Source organism: Haliotis rufescens, unplaced genomic scaffold (assembly GCF_023055435.1).
Source record: "Haliotis rufescens isolate VD_foot unplaced genomic scaffold, xgHalRufe1.0.p SCAF_5, whole genome shotgun sequence".
Classification (NCBI taxonomy): domain Eukaryota; kingdom Metazoa; phylum Mollusca; class Gastropoda; order Lepetellida; family Haliotidae; genus Haliotis; species Haliotis rufescens.
In genome coordinates this window covers 39,541,716-39,559,540 of record NW_025964223.1, presented here as the reverse complement: position 1 = coordinate 39,559,540, position 17,825 = coordinate 39,541,716, and the positions used below count along the sequence as shown (strand labels likewise).

General features: G+C 44.6%; 1 protein-coding gene across 2 annotated transcripts in view; it reads left to right on the top strand.

Moving 5' to 3' along the window:
* The window catches only part of LOC124112441 (cation-independent mannose-6-phosphate receptor-like), a 77,530-nt gene that overhangs the window by 47,706 nt on the left and 11,999 nt on the right, over positions 1-17,825 (top strand). Inside the window, exons 30-40 of one of the 2 annotated variants that reach the window (XM_048384018.1) lie at positions 186-353; positions 1,485-1,695; positions 2,559-2,638; positions 4,476-4,633; positions 5,369-5,511; positions 6,842-6,986; positions 7,694-7,762; positions 10,883-10,975; positions 11,976-12,157; positions 16,367-16,485; positions 17,033-17,118. In XM_048384018.1, the coding sequence (XP_048239975.1) occupies positions 186-353; positions 1,485-1,695; positions 2,559-2,638; positions 4,476-4,633; positions 5,369-5,511; positions 6,842-6,986; positions 7,694-7,762; positions 10,883-10,975; positions 11,976-12,157; positions 16,367-16,485; positions 17,033-17,118 (1,454 nt within the window). The other variant, XM_048384019.1, reaches the window with a different exon arrangement.

The window sequence follows — 17,825 nt, the reverse complement described above, 5'->3', positions numbered from 1 at the left end:
GTGGGGGTCATATCCTTCTAGTCTGCAGCTCATTTTGGACCAGTGGTTTCTGCAAAATATCTTGCTTTTGGTAGAAAACATCTAGTCGCTCTGGAGTTTCACTGGTGTCGACCTAACAGACTTGTGTCTGTGTATAACACTGATATAAACTGCCCCACTAACAGCCACACTCTTGTCACTTCCAGGGTGAGCCCAAGTTTGAGTTGGCAGATGATTGTGACTACGTGTTTATGTGGTACACCAACCTGGCCTGCCAGGACAACCAGATCGCCGCCGAGACACCCACATGCTCGTACAGCGACCCCAGCACCGGCCAACTCTATGACATCAGTGCCCTCAACACTCCAGTCAAGGTGAGATACCGCAGTGTGGAGCGGTAGGGTAGCCTAGTTGTTATAGCGTTAACTCGTCACACTGAAGGCCTGGGTTTGATTCCCCACATGGGTACAACATGTGAAGCCCATTTTCTGGTGTCTCCCACCGTGATATTGCTGGAATATTGCTAAAAGCGGCGTAAAACCATACTCTCTCATGCACGCACGCACGCACACACGCACGCACAAACGCACGCACAAAGGACAGGATGCAGACATAGCTTTTGTTTGAGAAATATGAAGTTCACTAGCTTTAGGCCAGTGATTTTGGCCAACTCCTTTTGTTTAGGCTTGGATTGGCCTATATCATGGATTGGCCTATATCATGGTTTAATTGGACTTCAAATCTTTGGTCTGTCAGCACCATGCCATTTAAGAGAGCTTCTCCTAGCTGTACATGTCGGCAACCTGTGACACTTGTTGCTACCCACGTGGGGATTCAGGGTTAGACTTTGTCTCCAGCAACCTATGCTGGTTGCAAGTGGCGATCAATGGATTGGGTAGTCAGGCTTGTCGACTTGGTTGTCAATCGCAAGGATTGTTGCTCACAATATCAATCACTGGTTTGTCTGGTCCAGACTCAATAATTTACAGACTAGCATCATAAAACTAGACTATTGCTTAGTTAGGTGTTAAACGAGAATACTTACAGATTATATGCCATCATATAAATGAATACTGTTATCTGCAAAGTGACAATGAGTATTTCTGCCTGAATGGGGGCGGTCGGGTAGCCTAGTGGTTAAAGCATTTGCTCATCACGCCGAAGACCCGGGTTCGTTTCCCGACATGGGTACAATGTGTGAAGCCCATTTCTGGTGTCCCCCGCCGTGATATTGCTGGAATATTGCTAAAAGCGGCATAAAATCAAACTCACTCACTGACTCACTCTGGGAGCGGTCGGGTAGCCTGTTGGTTAAAGCGTTCGCTCGTTACGCTGAAGACCCGGGTTCGATTCCCGACATGGGTACAATGTGTGAAGCCCATTTCTGGTGTCCCCCGCCATGATATTGCTGGAATATTGCTAAAAGCGGCGTAAAATCAAACTCACTCACTGACTGACTGACTCACTCTGCCTGAATGACCACTGATGGTATGGTGTGTGTTCAGGCGTTCCCAGCACAAGGGGGAAGCTTCTTCATCCAGCCATGTGGCGCCATCAGCCAACCCGCCTACCCGGCGTGTGCCGGCTCATCCAGCTGCCACGTTGACCACAACACTGCCATGTCGTACGGGGATGCCAAGAAGGGGATGTTCATGATGGAGAGTCGGGAGATCCTGAAGCTGCTGATGACTGGAGGCAGTCAGTGTGATGTCGGAGGTGAGGCCAGGTGGATGGGAATTGTAGGGCTGTGTTATACATGTTGTCAAGATAACATGTGCTCTGAGTACTGTAAGTTTACATCAAAATGTTCAAGTTGTATTCATAGAAGTAAGATCACTTGTGAAACTCAGTGCAGGATACCATACAAGACTAGGGGGGACAATCTTACCGGGCTACACAAGGTGGAGGTACATGTTTCATTGCTGTGCTAAGCCTATTTATTGTCTTAAATAACAGAAGTGTTTGATAGGCATTTTAAAGTTGGAAGAACATGAATACATGACACTTTTTTATGGATAACAACTTCTTTTATTCTTTTCAGCAACGTTTCAGAGTTACTTTGTGCCTCTATTAAAACATGTTTCATTGTTATACCTCTATTAAGAATCTTGCAATTCCATTGGTTAATCCGTACCACGGGACGAGACAATACATTTTAATGTAGATCCCAAATCCTGTGACTGACATTGACCTCAAATACGACTCTTCACATGATCAGTATTGACTCTCACGTGATGAAGATTGATTTGTCTGCGGTTCGCAGCTAAGTTACTGTAATGAAACAGAAGATGGTTTATAGGGCTCATCAACTTTAAAGTGAATTTCGGTATAACAGAGCGAATGATTACACTTGACAAGATCAATATGCGAAAACAAGGACCATCGGAATCGACGCCTTCGGTGAACGGACCATCTCCGGGGTCAGGTCTTTGTTTTCACATATTGACCCCGTCAAGTGTAATGATTTGTATAATATCAGTTCTGAGGCTTTAGGCGAGTGAAGAGGTTTAGACTGAAGCTGTATGTTCGAAGGAGCAATAACATTAGACATTACCATTCCTGTTGTTATTGTTATCTAGGACAGAAGGTGCAGGCCAAGACCGAGATTCTGTTCCAGTGTGACTACAATGCTGGCAATGGGAAGCCCCAAGCGTGGCCTGTAAGTTACAGTTGGTTCATCTCTGGTAGCATCTACTGAGGAAGTAGACATACTGCTCTTTATATGTGTTTTGTAACATATGTCTGGAGTACCCCATCAAACAATGAATGGTGTCGTCAAACAATGAATGGCATCATTAAACAATGAATGGTGTATTCAAACAATGAATGGTGTCATTAAACGATGAATGGTGTCATCAAGCAATGAATGGTGTCATCAAACAATGAATGGTGTCATCATCAATGAATGGCATCATCAAACAATGAATGGTGTCATCAATGAATGAATGATGTCATCAAACAGTGGATGGTCTCATCAAGCAATGAATGGTGTCATCAAGCAATGAATGGTGTCATCAAGCAATGAATGATGTCATCAAACAATGAATGGTGTCATCAAGCATTGAATGGTGTCATCAAACAATGAATGGTGTCATCAAACAATGAATGGTGTCATCAAGCAATGAATGTTGTCATCAAGCAATGAATGGTGTCAAGTAATGAAGTCATCAAACAATGAATGGTGTCATCAAGCAATGAATGGTGTCATCAAGCAGTGAATGGTATCATCAAACAATGAATGGTGTCATCAAGCAATGAATGGTGTCATCAAACAATGAATGGTGTCATCAAGCAATGAATGGTTTCATCAAGCAATGAATGGCGTCATCAAACAATGAATGGTGTCATCAAGCAATGAATGGTGTCATCAAGCAATGAATGGTGTCATCAAACAATGAATGGTGTCATCAAGCAATGAATGGTGTCATCAAGCAATGAATAGTGTCATCAAGCAATGAATGGTGTCAAGCAATGAATAGCATCATCAAGCAATGAATGGTGTCATCAAGCAATGAATGGTGTCAAGCAATGAATAGCATCATCAAGCAATGAATGGTGTCATCAAGAAATGAATGGTGACATCAAGCAATGAATGCCATCATCCAACAATAAAGGTATCATGTGTCCATGACGTTGAACCACCAGGTTTGCAGAATATATACAAAAATACAAAAATTTACTACCCGAGTACCCACGCCCCTATTACCCGACCCTACCCGGGTACCCATTGTAGGCCTCAAGAGATAGGTACAAAATGTCTGATTGGGATTTTTTTTACCATAGCCCTGGCAAAACGTATTTAGACACATGTATTACAATCTGGTCATGCATACACTGAAGGTGACTTAAGTTATATCTTTATTCAACCATATGACAATTCAGAAGGAATGGGTGCATAATTTTTGTCATTAAACAATATTTCACGTGTCTGTGACTTGCTGAACTAGGCTTGAATTCTGGAGTCTATGCATAGTCCAATCAAAATCTCGTAACAAATGTGACATGTAGTTTGTAAACTGCCGTGCAGATTTCTGTCGATTGCAGGATTTGCAAAGGATGTGTACCCTCTACTCGGCGTCAACAGATATTTCTAAAGCTTTTCATTTTGTTAATTAGGTGCTCAATTAATTTGATACACTTTGCAGGGTGAAACATGTTTAATGACAATATAGGTCTTGATTATCTATAACATCGTCTTGATACGGAGCTGCTATTTTCTATGAAGCAAATGCAAGTATGTGATGTGTGGAATGTGATTGGTCAATAGGAGAGACATAGACGTAACTTGTAATAGCCACTGGTGGAGCTACCATCACACCACGAAATTCCAGTTTAGTGTGGAAAGGGTGGAAACGGGATTTTTTTAGTCAGTTAACTCCCTTGCCTCAAGGAGATGTGTAATGACAAATTAGGTGTATTTATGCCTAACTGTCAAGTTTGAATCACATGTACATCCTGATGAGGTTGGTTGTCTGATGGTGTACATTGTGCTGCAGAGTGCCAAGTGTTCCGCCTTGTTTATGTGGAAGACGAACCTCATCTGTCCTCCCATCATTGAAGACTGTACCCTGGTGCATGATGGGACAGTGTACGACTTCGGGATACTCTCACGCGACATCGGCAGCTGGAACTACACAGACTCCAAGGGAAACATGTATGTTTTCTACTGTACTTAATATGCAAAATAGTGTCAATTTTTCCTCTCTGCACTGCTGTAAATATATGGGAAAAGTGTGGCTATACACAAGAAAATACAGTACTTGTTACTTTACAACTACTAACAGACAAAAATGTGACTTTTTAGTTACATCACCCAACTGATTTTCTTTAGAGTGAAAGTATTTTTAGTAAAAAAAAATGATTTAAGAAAACAAGAAGTTTGCTTGCTTTATTTTCAATTGTATTAAGAAATTATGTGTAATCAGTAATATAAAGACAATCTCATTAAAGTCAGATCTTAGTACTCGCTACTGCCACATAAAGATCTTAGCAGATCCCATTATAGGTCATGTCAGAACTAACTTTGATTAAAGAAAAAGCATACCTTTTGTTTAAGCATGTTTTAGGATGTTAGCTTCATTACATGACAACTCGTTCTCTTCAGGTGAGACTGCATGCTTGAGTGTTCTGTGTTTGTTATCGATGACCCTGTCATTTAAGGTGCAGGAATTTGCTGTTTAGAGTTATGTCCCTTAGCAGGGCCAGGATCAGCAGGTTTTGGATGTAAATAACAGATTGCCCATGACAATGATCCTTGGTCTGACTCATGCATGGTTCCATCACTGTGCTAAATTTAGTTACCTACGAACATGGACGTCATGATGTTGCTGAAATACTGTTCAAAGTGGTACTAAACACAGCTCACTCCTGCCTTCCTTCTCTTTTCTAGTTACTTCTTGAACATCTGCCAAGGGGTTCATGGTCGGGCTCGAGGTGAGGGATGTCTCATGGACTCGGCTGTTTGCCGCAAGACTGCCGACAAGGGGACAGATATGTTGGGAGCGGTGCGGACACAGAAGCTCCATATGGATAGTAGGTTGACAGGCCTAGCTTTAGCATTTTTTAATTCTTGACGGTCAAGCATACACTATGAACTCCATCTTCCATCAATATATATAGGGATGCTTTGCAGTGTAGTTGCCATATTTACCCAACGAATCATTCAAAGACCTCGTTCCACTGAAGTTGGAGCCAGTGGGTGCTTAGACTCTTGAGCGTTCTGCTTACATTGCATCAACAATACTGTTTTCTTGCATGGCAATATGGGCACACATTGGCTTATGTCAGGCAGTAGATGCAACCTCTTTTCATAAGCTTACTAAATGGGACAGTGTATTTATGGGTAAATGTGATAGAAAGAGACCTGTGAAGTACTGATGATGATCCATGTCACTATATTCTGATACAGGCTCACCACTTACCTTGATATCCGTGAAGATCCGGGGTAGAATATGTCTTCAGCAACCCATGCTTGTCGTAAGAGGAGACTAACAGAATAGGGCGGTCAGGCTCACTGACTTGGTTGATGCATGTCATCGTATCTCAATTGCGTGGATGATGCTCATGATGTCCATCACTGGATTGTCTGGTCCAGACTCGATTATTTACAGACTGCCGTCATATGCTGGAATATTGCCGAGTGCGGCATTAAACAACAAACAAACAAACTTATCTTGAAGTTTGACTGTCACTCTCCTGAACACTCGGTCAATTAACATAATCAGTAGTTTTACCGCCAGTGGTTCCAAGGACTTTGAAAGTACATGGGTAGCCTGTCTATCCCTGTTCGCCTCAATCCCAAACACCAAGCCTTGTATCATTTTATTGCCCTTGAGTACCTACAGATGAAAACGCTGTAGGGCCTCTGTGTTGGAGTGGGTCTAGAGCAACCTATGCCCATCGTAAGTGGTGACACAATGGTTTGGAGGGTCAGGCTTGTTCACTAGGTTGATAGCGTGTCATCATACCCCGACGGTGTGGGTCTTTGCTCACAATATCCATCACTAGATTGTCTGGAGCCTCGATTATTTACAGGCTGCCATCATAAGGATTTAGATATTGCTGAATGTGGTGTTAGACAACAAACAAACATGAAGTACACCATATGTAAGCCTACAGAACATGCTTCATGTTGATCACCTCTGCTGATATTGTTGATCACAGATGCATTGCACAGTTTGCAAAAATTATGAAAAATACAATATTAAATGCCCCCTGCATCACATTTATGAAAGATTTGCATGAAAATTGCATATCTATATTATGGTGGCCTAATCTATGTTCATCACAAAACCAGTGAGACATGACTGCTGCACCGCATGCCACTGATCCTTGTCTTCTAACGCCATTGTTTCCTGTTCAGCTGACGGCCAGACTATTGTCTTGGAGTACTCTCAGGGGGCTTCAGCCTGTTCCCACAGCCGGCGCCGCAGCAACAACCTCATGGCCAAAACCATTATCAAGTTCAAGTGTGATAAACTGGTGGGAGGCCCAAGATTTATTGAAAGGTACGTCACATTAATCATCTTAATATTGTTCTTATTTGTAATATATTTACTTATTGACAATTGACATGTTTCTTTTTGCTTACCGGGTATTTATTTGGCTGTTTCTAAGGACTCGAATTGTTCACAATTTTCTATGATTTAGAAGTTTTAGTAGTTTATTTATAAAAAGTAATTTTTTATAATGGATCGTAATGGTGCACACTTACTAACCTATTAAATATGTCCTACACAAAATGTTTCTTGTTCATTGAAACATGTTTATGAAACACCTTTTAGGATTGATCGATGCTGATTTTCTTTGCCGATTACGGTAAACAAAGTACCTGTCATTTGCGAGTTAAGGGCAGGCAACTCTATATTATCGCTGTATCACTATTTTGCATTTCCTTCAAACAAAATGGTGGCGCCCTGTCAAGACCATCTGTTCGCAAAACTTGCAGTTGATCGAATCTGCAAGATGAAATCTGGATGTCTTATTCGTTGCATGATTTTGATTGGACTATGCACAGACTCGTTAGTCGTTAGTCCAGCCAGAATGTAACTCCAGAATTCCAGCCAAGTAAAACTGGACTTTGACCATCAGTTTAATCCCTTGCTTCAGGAAGATGGTTTTCCCCTTGTGACAAACTAACACTGAAATACTGCCCATAGGAACCCAACTCTCTCGCTCTCTATGTCAATGCTTATCATGTCATTTCTATTTTCAGTGCCAGAAATAATGAGCAGTGTATCTTTGAATTTGAATGGAAAACAAGACTGGCTTGCAAGAAAGACATGTGAGTGAATATCACTTTCATAATGCACATCTGAATGTAAATTCCTTTTTTATGATTCCTTAGTCTGCTAACTACTTGATATAATGAGACTGTAAGCCCAGAGCCCATGTTGCTTGACGTCCCTGCCAAGAGTATAAACTATGTGGGATAGGCTGATCTCTCAGTAGACAATGTAAACCTCACAAAGTCACATACTCACATACTGAATCCATTGCCTGCTTCATTGATTTCACAAAGAGGGATGTGTGTTGACAAGTATTACAAACATACTTCCATTGCATTGAGAATTCATTTAAATGGTTGGTTGTTGGTTTGTTGTTTAACACCGCACTCAGCAATATTCCAGCTATATGATGGCGGTCATTTAAATGGTGAAATGCCTAAATGTTGTACCGGTATTCATTTGCTACGTTTACTTCAGGCAGTTTTGAATGTGACAGTTATTTGTGTATTTAGGTGACCATTATGTATGTGACTATGTCAACAGGCTGATGTGTGTAATATGTGATCTGTGTGTGTCTACAGGCCGATGTGTGTAACATGTGACCTGTGTGTGTCTACGGGCTGATGTGTGTAATATGTGACCTGTGTGTGTGTCAAGGGGCTGATGTGTGTAATATGTGACCTGTGTGTGTGTCTACAGGCTGATGTGTGTAATATGTGACCTGTGTGTAATATGTGACCTGTGTGTGTGTCTACAGGCTGATATGTGTAATATGTGACCTGTGTGTGTCTACAGGGTGATGTGTGTAATATGTGACCTGTGTGTGTCTACGGGCTGATGTGTGTAATATGTGACCTGTGTGTGTGTCAAGGGGCTGATGTGTGTAATATGTGACCTGTGTGTGTGTGTCTACAGGCTGATGTGTGTAATATGTGACCTGTGTGTAATATGTGACCTGTGTGTGTGTCTACAGGCTGATATGTGTAATAATATGTGACCTGTGTGTGTCTACAGGGTGATGTGTGTAATATGTGACCTGTGTGTGTGTGTGTCTACAGACTGATGCGTGTAATATGTGACCTGTGTGTGTCTACAGGGTGATGTGTGTAATATGTGACCTGAGTGTGTCTTCAGGGTGATGTGTGTAATATGTGACCTGTGTGTCTACAGGGTGATGTGTGTAATATGTGACCTGTGTGTGTCTGCAGGGTGATGTGTGTAATATGTGACCTGTGTGTGTGTGTCTGCAGGGTGATGTGTGTAATATGTGACATGTGTGTCTACAGACTGATGCGTGTAATATGTGACCTGTGTGTCTACAGGGTGATGTGTGTAATGTGTGACCTGTGTGTGTGTGTCTACAGACTGATGTGTGTAATATGTGACCTGTGTGTGTCTACAGGGTAATGTGTGTAATATGTGACCTGTGTGTGTCTGCAGGGTGATGTGTGTAATATGTGACCTGTGTGTGTCTCCAGACTGATGTGTGTAATATGTGACCTGTGTGTCTGCAGGGTGATGTGTGTAATATGTGACCTGAGTGTGTCTGCAGGGTGATGTGTGTAATATGTGACCTGTGTGTGTCTACAGGGTGATGTGTGTAATATGTGACCTGTGTGTCTACAGACTGATGCGTGTAATATGTGACCTGTGTGTGTCTGCAGGGTGATGTGTGTAATATGTGACCTGTGTGTCTGCAGGGTGATGTGTGTAATATGTGACCTGTGTGTGTCTGCAGGGTGATGTGTGTAATATGTGACCTGTGTGTGTCTGCAGGATGATGTGTGTAATATGTGACCTGTGTGTCTACAGGGTGATGTGTGTAATATGTGACCTGTGTGTCTACAGACTGATGCGTGTAATATGTGACCTGTGTGTGTGTCTACAGGGTGATGTGTGTAATATGTGACCTGTGTGTCTACAGACTGATGCGTGTAATATGTGACCTGTGTGTGTCTGCAGGGTGATGTGTGTTTTATGTGACCTGTGTGTGTGTGTGTCTGCAGGGTGATGTGTGTTTTATGTGACCTGTGTGTGTGTGTCTGCAGGGTGATGTGTGTTTTATGTGACCTGTGTGTGTCTACAGACTGATGTGTGTAATATGTGACCTGTGTGTGTCTGCAGGGTGATGTGTGTTTTATGTGACCTGTGTGTGTGTGTGTCTGCAGGGTGATGTGTGTTTTATGTGACCTGTGTGTGTGTGTCTGCAGGGTGATGTGTGTTTTATGTGACCTGTGTGTGTCTACAGACTGATGTGTGTAATATGTGACCTGTGTGTCTACAGACTGATGTGTGTAATATGTGACCTGTGTGTGTCTACAGACTGATGTGTGTAATATGTGACCTGTGTGTGTCTGCAGGGTGATGTGTGTTTTATGTGACCTGTGTGTGTCTGCAGGGTGATGTGTGTTATATGTGACCTGTGTGTGTCTGCAGGGTGATGTGTGTAATATGTGACCTGTGTGTGTCTGCAGGGTGATGCGTGTAATATGTGACCTGTGTGTCTACAGGGTGATGTGTGTAATATGTGACCTGTGTGTCTACAGACTGATGCGTGTAATATGTGACCTGTGTGTGTCTGCAGGGTGATGTGTGTTTTATGTGACCTGTGTGTGTGTGTGTCTGCAGGGTGATGTGTGTTTTATGTGACCTGTGTGTGTGTGTCTGCAGGGTGATGTGTGTTTTATGTGACCTGTGTGTGTCTACAGACTGATGTGTGTAATATGTGACCTGTGTGTGTCTGCAGGGTGATGTGTGTTTTATGTGACCTGTGTGTGTCTGCAGGGTGATGTGTGTAATATGTGACCTGTGTGTGTGTGTCTGCAGGGTGATGTGTGTTTTATGTGACCTGTGTGTGTGTGTCTGCAGGGTGATGTGTGTTTTATGTGACCTGTGTGTGTCTACAGACTGATGTGTGTAATATGTGACCTGTGTGTGTCTGCAGGGTGATGTGTGTTATATGTGACCTGTGTGTGTCTGCAGGGTGATGTGTGTTTTATGTGACCTGTGTGTGTCTTCAGGATGATGTGTGTAATATGTGACCTGTGTGTGTGTGTGTCTACATACTGATGTGTGTAATATGTGACCTGTGTGTGTCTGCAGGGTGATGTGTGTTATATGTGACCTGAGTGTGTCTTCAGGATGATGTGTGTAATATGTGACCTGTGTGTCTACAGGATGACGGAGGCAGTACAAGACAGTAACGGTATCATCATAGATCCGCGGTCCAGTGGCATGGTGGACATTAGGAAACTCTCCACTTCACATCGGTAAGTACAGGGACACTGGGACACTTCAACAGTGTGGTTTTAGGACAGTTTCGTTCATGACATGACCGACCAATCTACAAGCAGTTATCTGTTGTGAGTTCTACTCTACTAGATTCTACTACTACTATTATTCAATGAAGCTCCAAGGTGATGATAATGAAGCATGGTTGTTCAGTGAAGATATGTGTCCATTGAAAGAAATTGCAGTTCATGTCATCACCTGAACATCCTACAAGCTGTGCCATGGCTCCATGACTTCTCGCAGTCCATTTGCAAGGCAGAAAACAAACATGCATAAATCAAAGAGTAAGGTATGATCAATTTTGACGACAAGATAAATCTTTTGTGTAACAGACATGTTTTAACTTGAACAATGTCTTGTGTTGTCCAGGGACCACATCGCCCATGAGAGGACCAAGGACAACTTCTCGACAAGATAAATATTTTGTGTTAGAGACATGTTTTAACTTGAACAATGTCTTGTTTTTTCCAGCAACCACATTGCACATGAGAGGAGCAAGGACAACTTCTCGACAAGATAAATATTTTGTGTTAGAGACATGTTTTACTTGAACAATGTCTTGTGTTGTCCAGGGACCACATCGCCCATGAGAGGACCAAGGACAACTTCTCGACAAGATAAATATTTTGTGTTAGCGACATGTTTTACTTGAACAATGTCTTGTTTTTTCCAGCGACCACATTGCACTTGGGAGGAGTAAGGACAACTTCACGACAAGATAAATATTTTGTGTTAGAGACATGTTTTAACTTGAACAATGTCTTGTGTTGTCCAGGGACCACATTGCACATGAGAGGAGCAAGGACAACTTCTCGACAAGATAAATATTTTGTGTTAGAGACATGTTTTACTTGAACAATGTCTTGTTTTTTCCAGCGACCACATTGCACTTGGGAGGAGCAAGGACAACTTCACAACAAGATAAATATTTTGTGTTAGAGACATGTTTTAACTTGAACAATGTCTTGTTTTTACCAGCGACCACATTGCACTTGAGAGGAGCAAGGACAACTTCATTTATGCCATCAGCCTGGAGGGAAAACTGGAGTCCACCTCGGCCGGATCCTGTGTCGGGGCAGCTGTGTGTCAGAGGAAACCACAGGACTCCAATGTCAATAACAACCTCGGCACATTCACCAGCAGGAAGTACTTCTTTAAAGGTAACACTGGATTTAAAAATTGTATTCTCAGGCTCATTTTGCTCTTAGGTGAAGAGGACGGAAGGAATTTTTTAGTTTTTGTGATTAGATATAGCGCTCAGATTGTTTGTCCGTTTTTCGTTTCCTGAGAAGAACTCTGAAACCGTTAAATATATCTTGTTGAAACTTTTGATGTAGATTAGTCTAGTGGTGAACTGGTGCCTTTGGATGATTAGGCATTCTTTTTCTTATTTTGGGAGGAGTTTTCATGATGACAATTTGATTCAACGTCATTAAGCATGCTTGTAGTCAGGTGATCACAGCATGGGTAAATGTGCAGGCATCAAACACTCAATAACACATGCAAATCTGAAAGAAAGTAATGTTTATCTCACTAGTATGTGCCCCACATCCATGCTTGTTGACCACAGTGTGTGCCCCACATCCATGCTTGTTGACCACAGTGTGTGCCCCACATCCATGCTTGTTGACCGCAGTGTGTGCCCCACATCCATGCTTGTTGACCACAGTGTGTGCCCCACATCCATGCTTGTTGACCGCAGTGTGTGCCCCACATCCATGCTTGTTGACCGCAGTGTGTGCCCCACATCCATGCTTGTTGACCACAGTGTGTGCCCCACATCCATGCTTGTTGACCGCAGTGTGTGCCCCACATCCATGCTCGTTGACCGCAGTGTGTGCCCCACATCCATGCTTGTTGACCGCAGTGTGTGCCCCACATCCATGCTTGTTGACCGCAGTGTGTGCCCCACATCCATGCTTGTTGACCACAGTGTGTGCCCCACATCCATGCTTGTTGACCGCAGTGTGTGCCCCACATCCATGCTTGTTGACCGCAGTGTGTGCCCCACATCCATGCTCGTTGACCACAGTGTGTGCCCCACATCCATGCTTGTTGACCGCAGTGTGTGCCCCACATCCATGCTCGTTGACTGCAGTGTGTGCCCCACATCCATGCTTGTTGACCGCAGTGTGTGCTCCACATCCATGCTTGTTGACCACAGTGTGTGCCCAAGATCCATGCTCGTTGACCACAGTGTGTTCCCCACATCCATGCTTGTTGACCACAGTGTGTGCCCCACATCCATGCTTGTTGACCACAGTGTGTGCCCCACATCCATGCTTGTTGACCACAGTGTGTGCCCCACATCCATGCTTGTTGACCACAATGTGTCACCAGAAGGTTAAGAGTTGGTGCCCCACATCCATGCTTGTTGACCACAGTGTGTGCCCCACATCCATGCTTGTTGACCACAGTGTGTGCCCCACATCCATGCTTGTTGACCACAGTGTGTGCCCCACATCCATGCTTGTTGACCACAATGTGTCACCAGAAGGTTAAGAGTTGGTGCCCCACATCCATGCTTGTTGACCACAGTGTGTGCCCCCACATCCATGCTTGTTGACCACAATGTGTGCCCCACATCCATGCTTGTTGACCACAGTGTGTGCCCCACATCCATGCTTGTTGACCACAATGTGTGCCCCACATCCATGCTTGTTGACCACAGTGTGTGCCCCACATCCATGCTTGTTGACCACAATGTGTGCCCCACATCCATGCTTGTTGACCACAGTGTGTGCCCCACATCCATGCTTGTTGACCACAGTGTGTGCCCCACATCCATGCTTGTTGACCACAGTGTGTGCCCCACATCCATGCTCGTTGACCACAGTGTGTGCCCCACATCCATGCTCGTTGACCACAGTGTGTGCCCCACATCCATGCTCGTTGACCACAGTGTGTGCCCCACATCCATGCTCGTTGACCACAGTGTGTGCCCCACATCCATGCTTGTTGACCACAGTGTGTTCCCCACATCCATGCTTGTTGACCACAGTGTGAGCCCCACATCCATGCTCGTTGACCACAGTGTGTGCCCCACATCCATGCTCGTTGACCACAGTGTGTGCCCCACATCCATGCTTGTTGACCACAGTGTGTGCCCCACATCCATGCTTGTTGACCACAGTGTGTTCCCCACATCCATGCTTGTTGACCACAGTGTGTGCCCCACATCCATGCTTGTTGACCACAATGTGTCACCAGAAGGTTAAGAGTTGGTGCCCCACATCCATGCTTGTTGACCACAGTGTGTGCCTCACATCCATGCTTGTTGACCACAGTGTGTGCCCCACATCCATGCTTGTTGACCACAATGTGTGCCCCACATCCATGCTTGTTGACCATAGTGTGTTCCCCACATCCATGCTTGTTGACCACAATGTGTCACCAGGTTAAGAGTTGGTGCCCCACATCCATGCTTGTTGACCACAGTGTGTGCCCCACATCCATGCTTGTTGACCACAATGTGTCACCAGAAGGTTAAGAGTTGGTGCCCCACATCCATGTTTGTTGACCACAATGTGTGCCCCACATCCATGCTTGTTGACCACAGTGTGTGCCCCACATCCATGCTTGTTGACCACAGTGTGTTCCCCACATCCATGCTTGTTGACCACAGTGTGTGCCCCACATCCATGCTTGTTGACAACAATGTGTGCCCCACATCCATGCTCGTTGACCACAGTGTGTGCCCCACATCCATGCTTGTTGACCACAATGTGTGCCCCACATCCATGCTCGTTGACCACAGTGTGTGCCCCACATCCATGCTTGTTGACCACAGTGTGTGCCCCACATCCATGCTTGTTGACCACAGTGTGTTCCCCACATCCATGCTTGTTGACCACAGTGTGTGCCCCACATCCATGCTTGTTGACCACAGTGTGTGCCCCACATCCATGCTTGTTGACCACAGTGTGTGCCCCACATCCATGCTTGTTGACCACAGTGTGTGCCCCACATCCATGCTTGTTGACCACAGTGTGTGCCCCACATCCATGCTTGTTGACCACAGTGTGTGCCCCACATCCATGCTTGTTGACCGCAGTGTGTTCCCCACATCCATGCTTGTTGACCACAGTGTGTGCCCCACATCCATGCTTGTTGACCGCAGTGTGTGCCCCACATCCTTGCTTGTTGACCGCAGTGTGTTCCCCACATCAATGCTTGTTGACCACAGTGTGTGCCCCACATCCATGCTTGTTGACCACAATGTGTCACCAGAAGGTTAAGAGTTGGTGCCCCACATCCATGCTTGTTGACCACAGTGTGTGCCTCACATCCATGCTTGTTGACCACAGTGTGTGCCCCACATCCATGCTTGTTGACCATAGTGTGTTCCCCACATCCATGCTTGTTGACCACAATGTGTCACCAGAAGGTTAAGAGTTGGTGCCCCACATCCATGCTTGTTGACCACAGTGTGTGCCCCACATCCATGCTTGTTGACCACAGTGTGTTCCCCACATCCATGCTTGTTGACCACAGTGTGAGCCCCACATCCATGCTTGTTGACCACAGTGTGTGCCCCACATCCATGCTTGTTGACCACAGTGTGTTCCCCACATCCATGCTCGTTGACCACAGTGTGTGCCCCACATCCATGCTTGTTGACCACAATGTGTTCCCCACATCCATGCTTGTTGACCACAGTGTGTGCCCCACATCCATGCTTGTTGACCACAGTGTGTGCCCCACATCCATGCTTGTTGACCACAGTGTGTGCCCCACATCCATGCTTGTTGACCAGTGTGTGTGCCCCACATCCATGCTTGTTGACCACAATGTGTGCCTCACATCCATGCTTGTTGACCAGTGTGTGCCCCACATCCATGCTTGTTGACTAGTGTGTGCCCCACATCCATGCTTGTTGACCACAGTGTGTGCCCCACATCCATGCTTGTTGACCAGTGTGTGTGCCCCACATCCATGCTTGTTGACCACAATGTGTCCCCAGAAGGTTGAGAGTTGGTGCCCTGCATCCATATTTGTCAACCATACTGTGTTCCTGAGTGTTGAGATAATTGTTATTAAAACAAACGTGTTTGCTGGGCCTAGCCTTGATTATCCGTAGGCTGACATGACAAACTGGTAGGAGCAATATTGTTAACTGCAGCAATAACCAACATCTTACTCATTCACAGGCCTATACAAGGGCTTTAGGTACAGAAACCACATCTTGAAAGGCCGCAAATGTACCAGGACAATGACATTCTCCTTCAAAAGAAATTCTTCCATGACGTTTTAGAATCCTACATTCCGATTAAACAGCAATTGAATCTTCATTAGAACATGATATTGAAAGCTCTTATTTCACAAACAAAACCGGTGGGTAATTTCAAATACTGAGTTTACTGTTTCAGATGATCAGCTGGAAGTTGTGTACACCTCACCAGACAAGTGTGTGGGGAGAGACGGTCACAGGCTAGCCAAAAACATCTCCACTGCCATTGTGTTTAACTGTGATAGGTTGAAAAATAAGGTGAGCTATTTGAACAGTTTAATACTGGAGTTTAAGGTATACACAATATACACCTTAGGACGATGGCGACTTTAGTGGCACCCACTGTTGTAATGTAATGGTAAAAGGCTATCCCCAGCTGAATATACACGTTAGCACGATGGAGACCTTAGTGGCACCCACTGTTGTAATGTAATGGTAAAAGGCTATCCCCAGCTCAATATACACGTTAGCACGATGGCGACCTTAGTGGCACCCACTGTTGTAATGTAATGGTAAAAGGCTATCCCCAGCTCAATATACTCGTTAGCACGATGGAGACCTTAGTGGCACCCACTGTTGTAATGTAATGGTAAAAGGCTATCCCCAGCTCAATATACACGTTAGCACAATGGCGACCTTAGTGGCACCCACTGTTGTAATGTAATGGTAAAAGGCTATCCCCAGCTCAATATACACGTTAGCACGATGGAGACCTTAGTGGCACCCACTGTTGTACTGTAATGGTAAAAGGCTATCCCCAGCTCATCTACTTCCCAGTGTCAAAATTATCCTTCATTTGTTTCAGAGTGAGCCAAGCTTGACATACAAATCTCGCAACTGTTTCTACCTGTTTGAATGGGATACAGATGCTGTGTGCTTCTCTGCGGCTGTGTAAGTCTCTCATCAGACAAAACTGTTGGGTCACACACATCAGGCAACACTATTGGGTCACACATCAGACGGCTCTATTGGGTCACACATCAGGCAACGCTATTGGGTCACACATCAGGCAACACTATTGGGTCACACACATCAGGCAACACTATTATGTCACACATCAGACAACACTATTGGGTCACACATCAGGCAACGCTATTGGGTCACACATCAGGCAACACTATTGGGTCACACATCAGGTAACACTATTGGATCACACATCAGGTAACACAATTGGATCACACATCATGCAACACTATTGGGTCACACATCAGACAACACTATTGGGTCACACACATCAGGCAACACTATTGGGTCACACATCAGGCAACACTATTGGGTCACACATCAGGTAACACTATTGGGTCACACATCAGGTAACACTGTTGGGTCACACACATCAGACAACACTATTGGGTCACACATCAGGTAACACTATTGTGTCACACATCAGGCAACACTATTGGGTCACACATCAGGCAACACTGTTGGGTCACACACATCAGGCAACACTATTGGGTCACACATCAGGTAACACTATTGTGTCACACATCAGGCAACACTATTGGGTCACACATCAGGCAACACTATTGGGTCACACATCAGGCAACACTTTTGGGTCACACATCAGACAACACTATTGTGTCACACATCAGGTAACA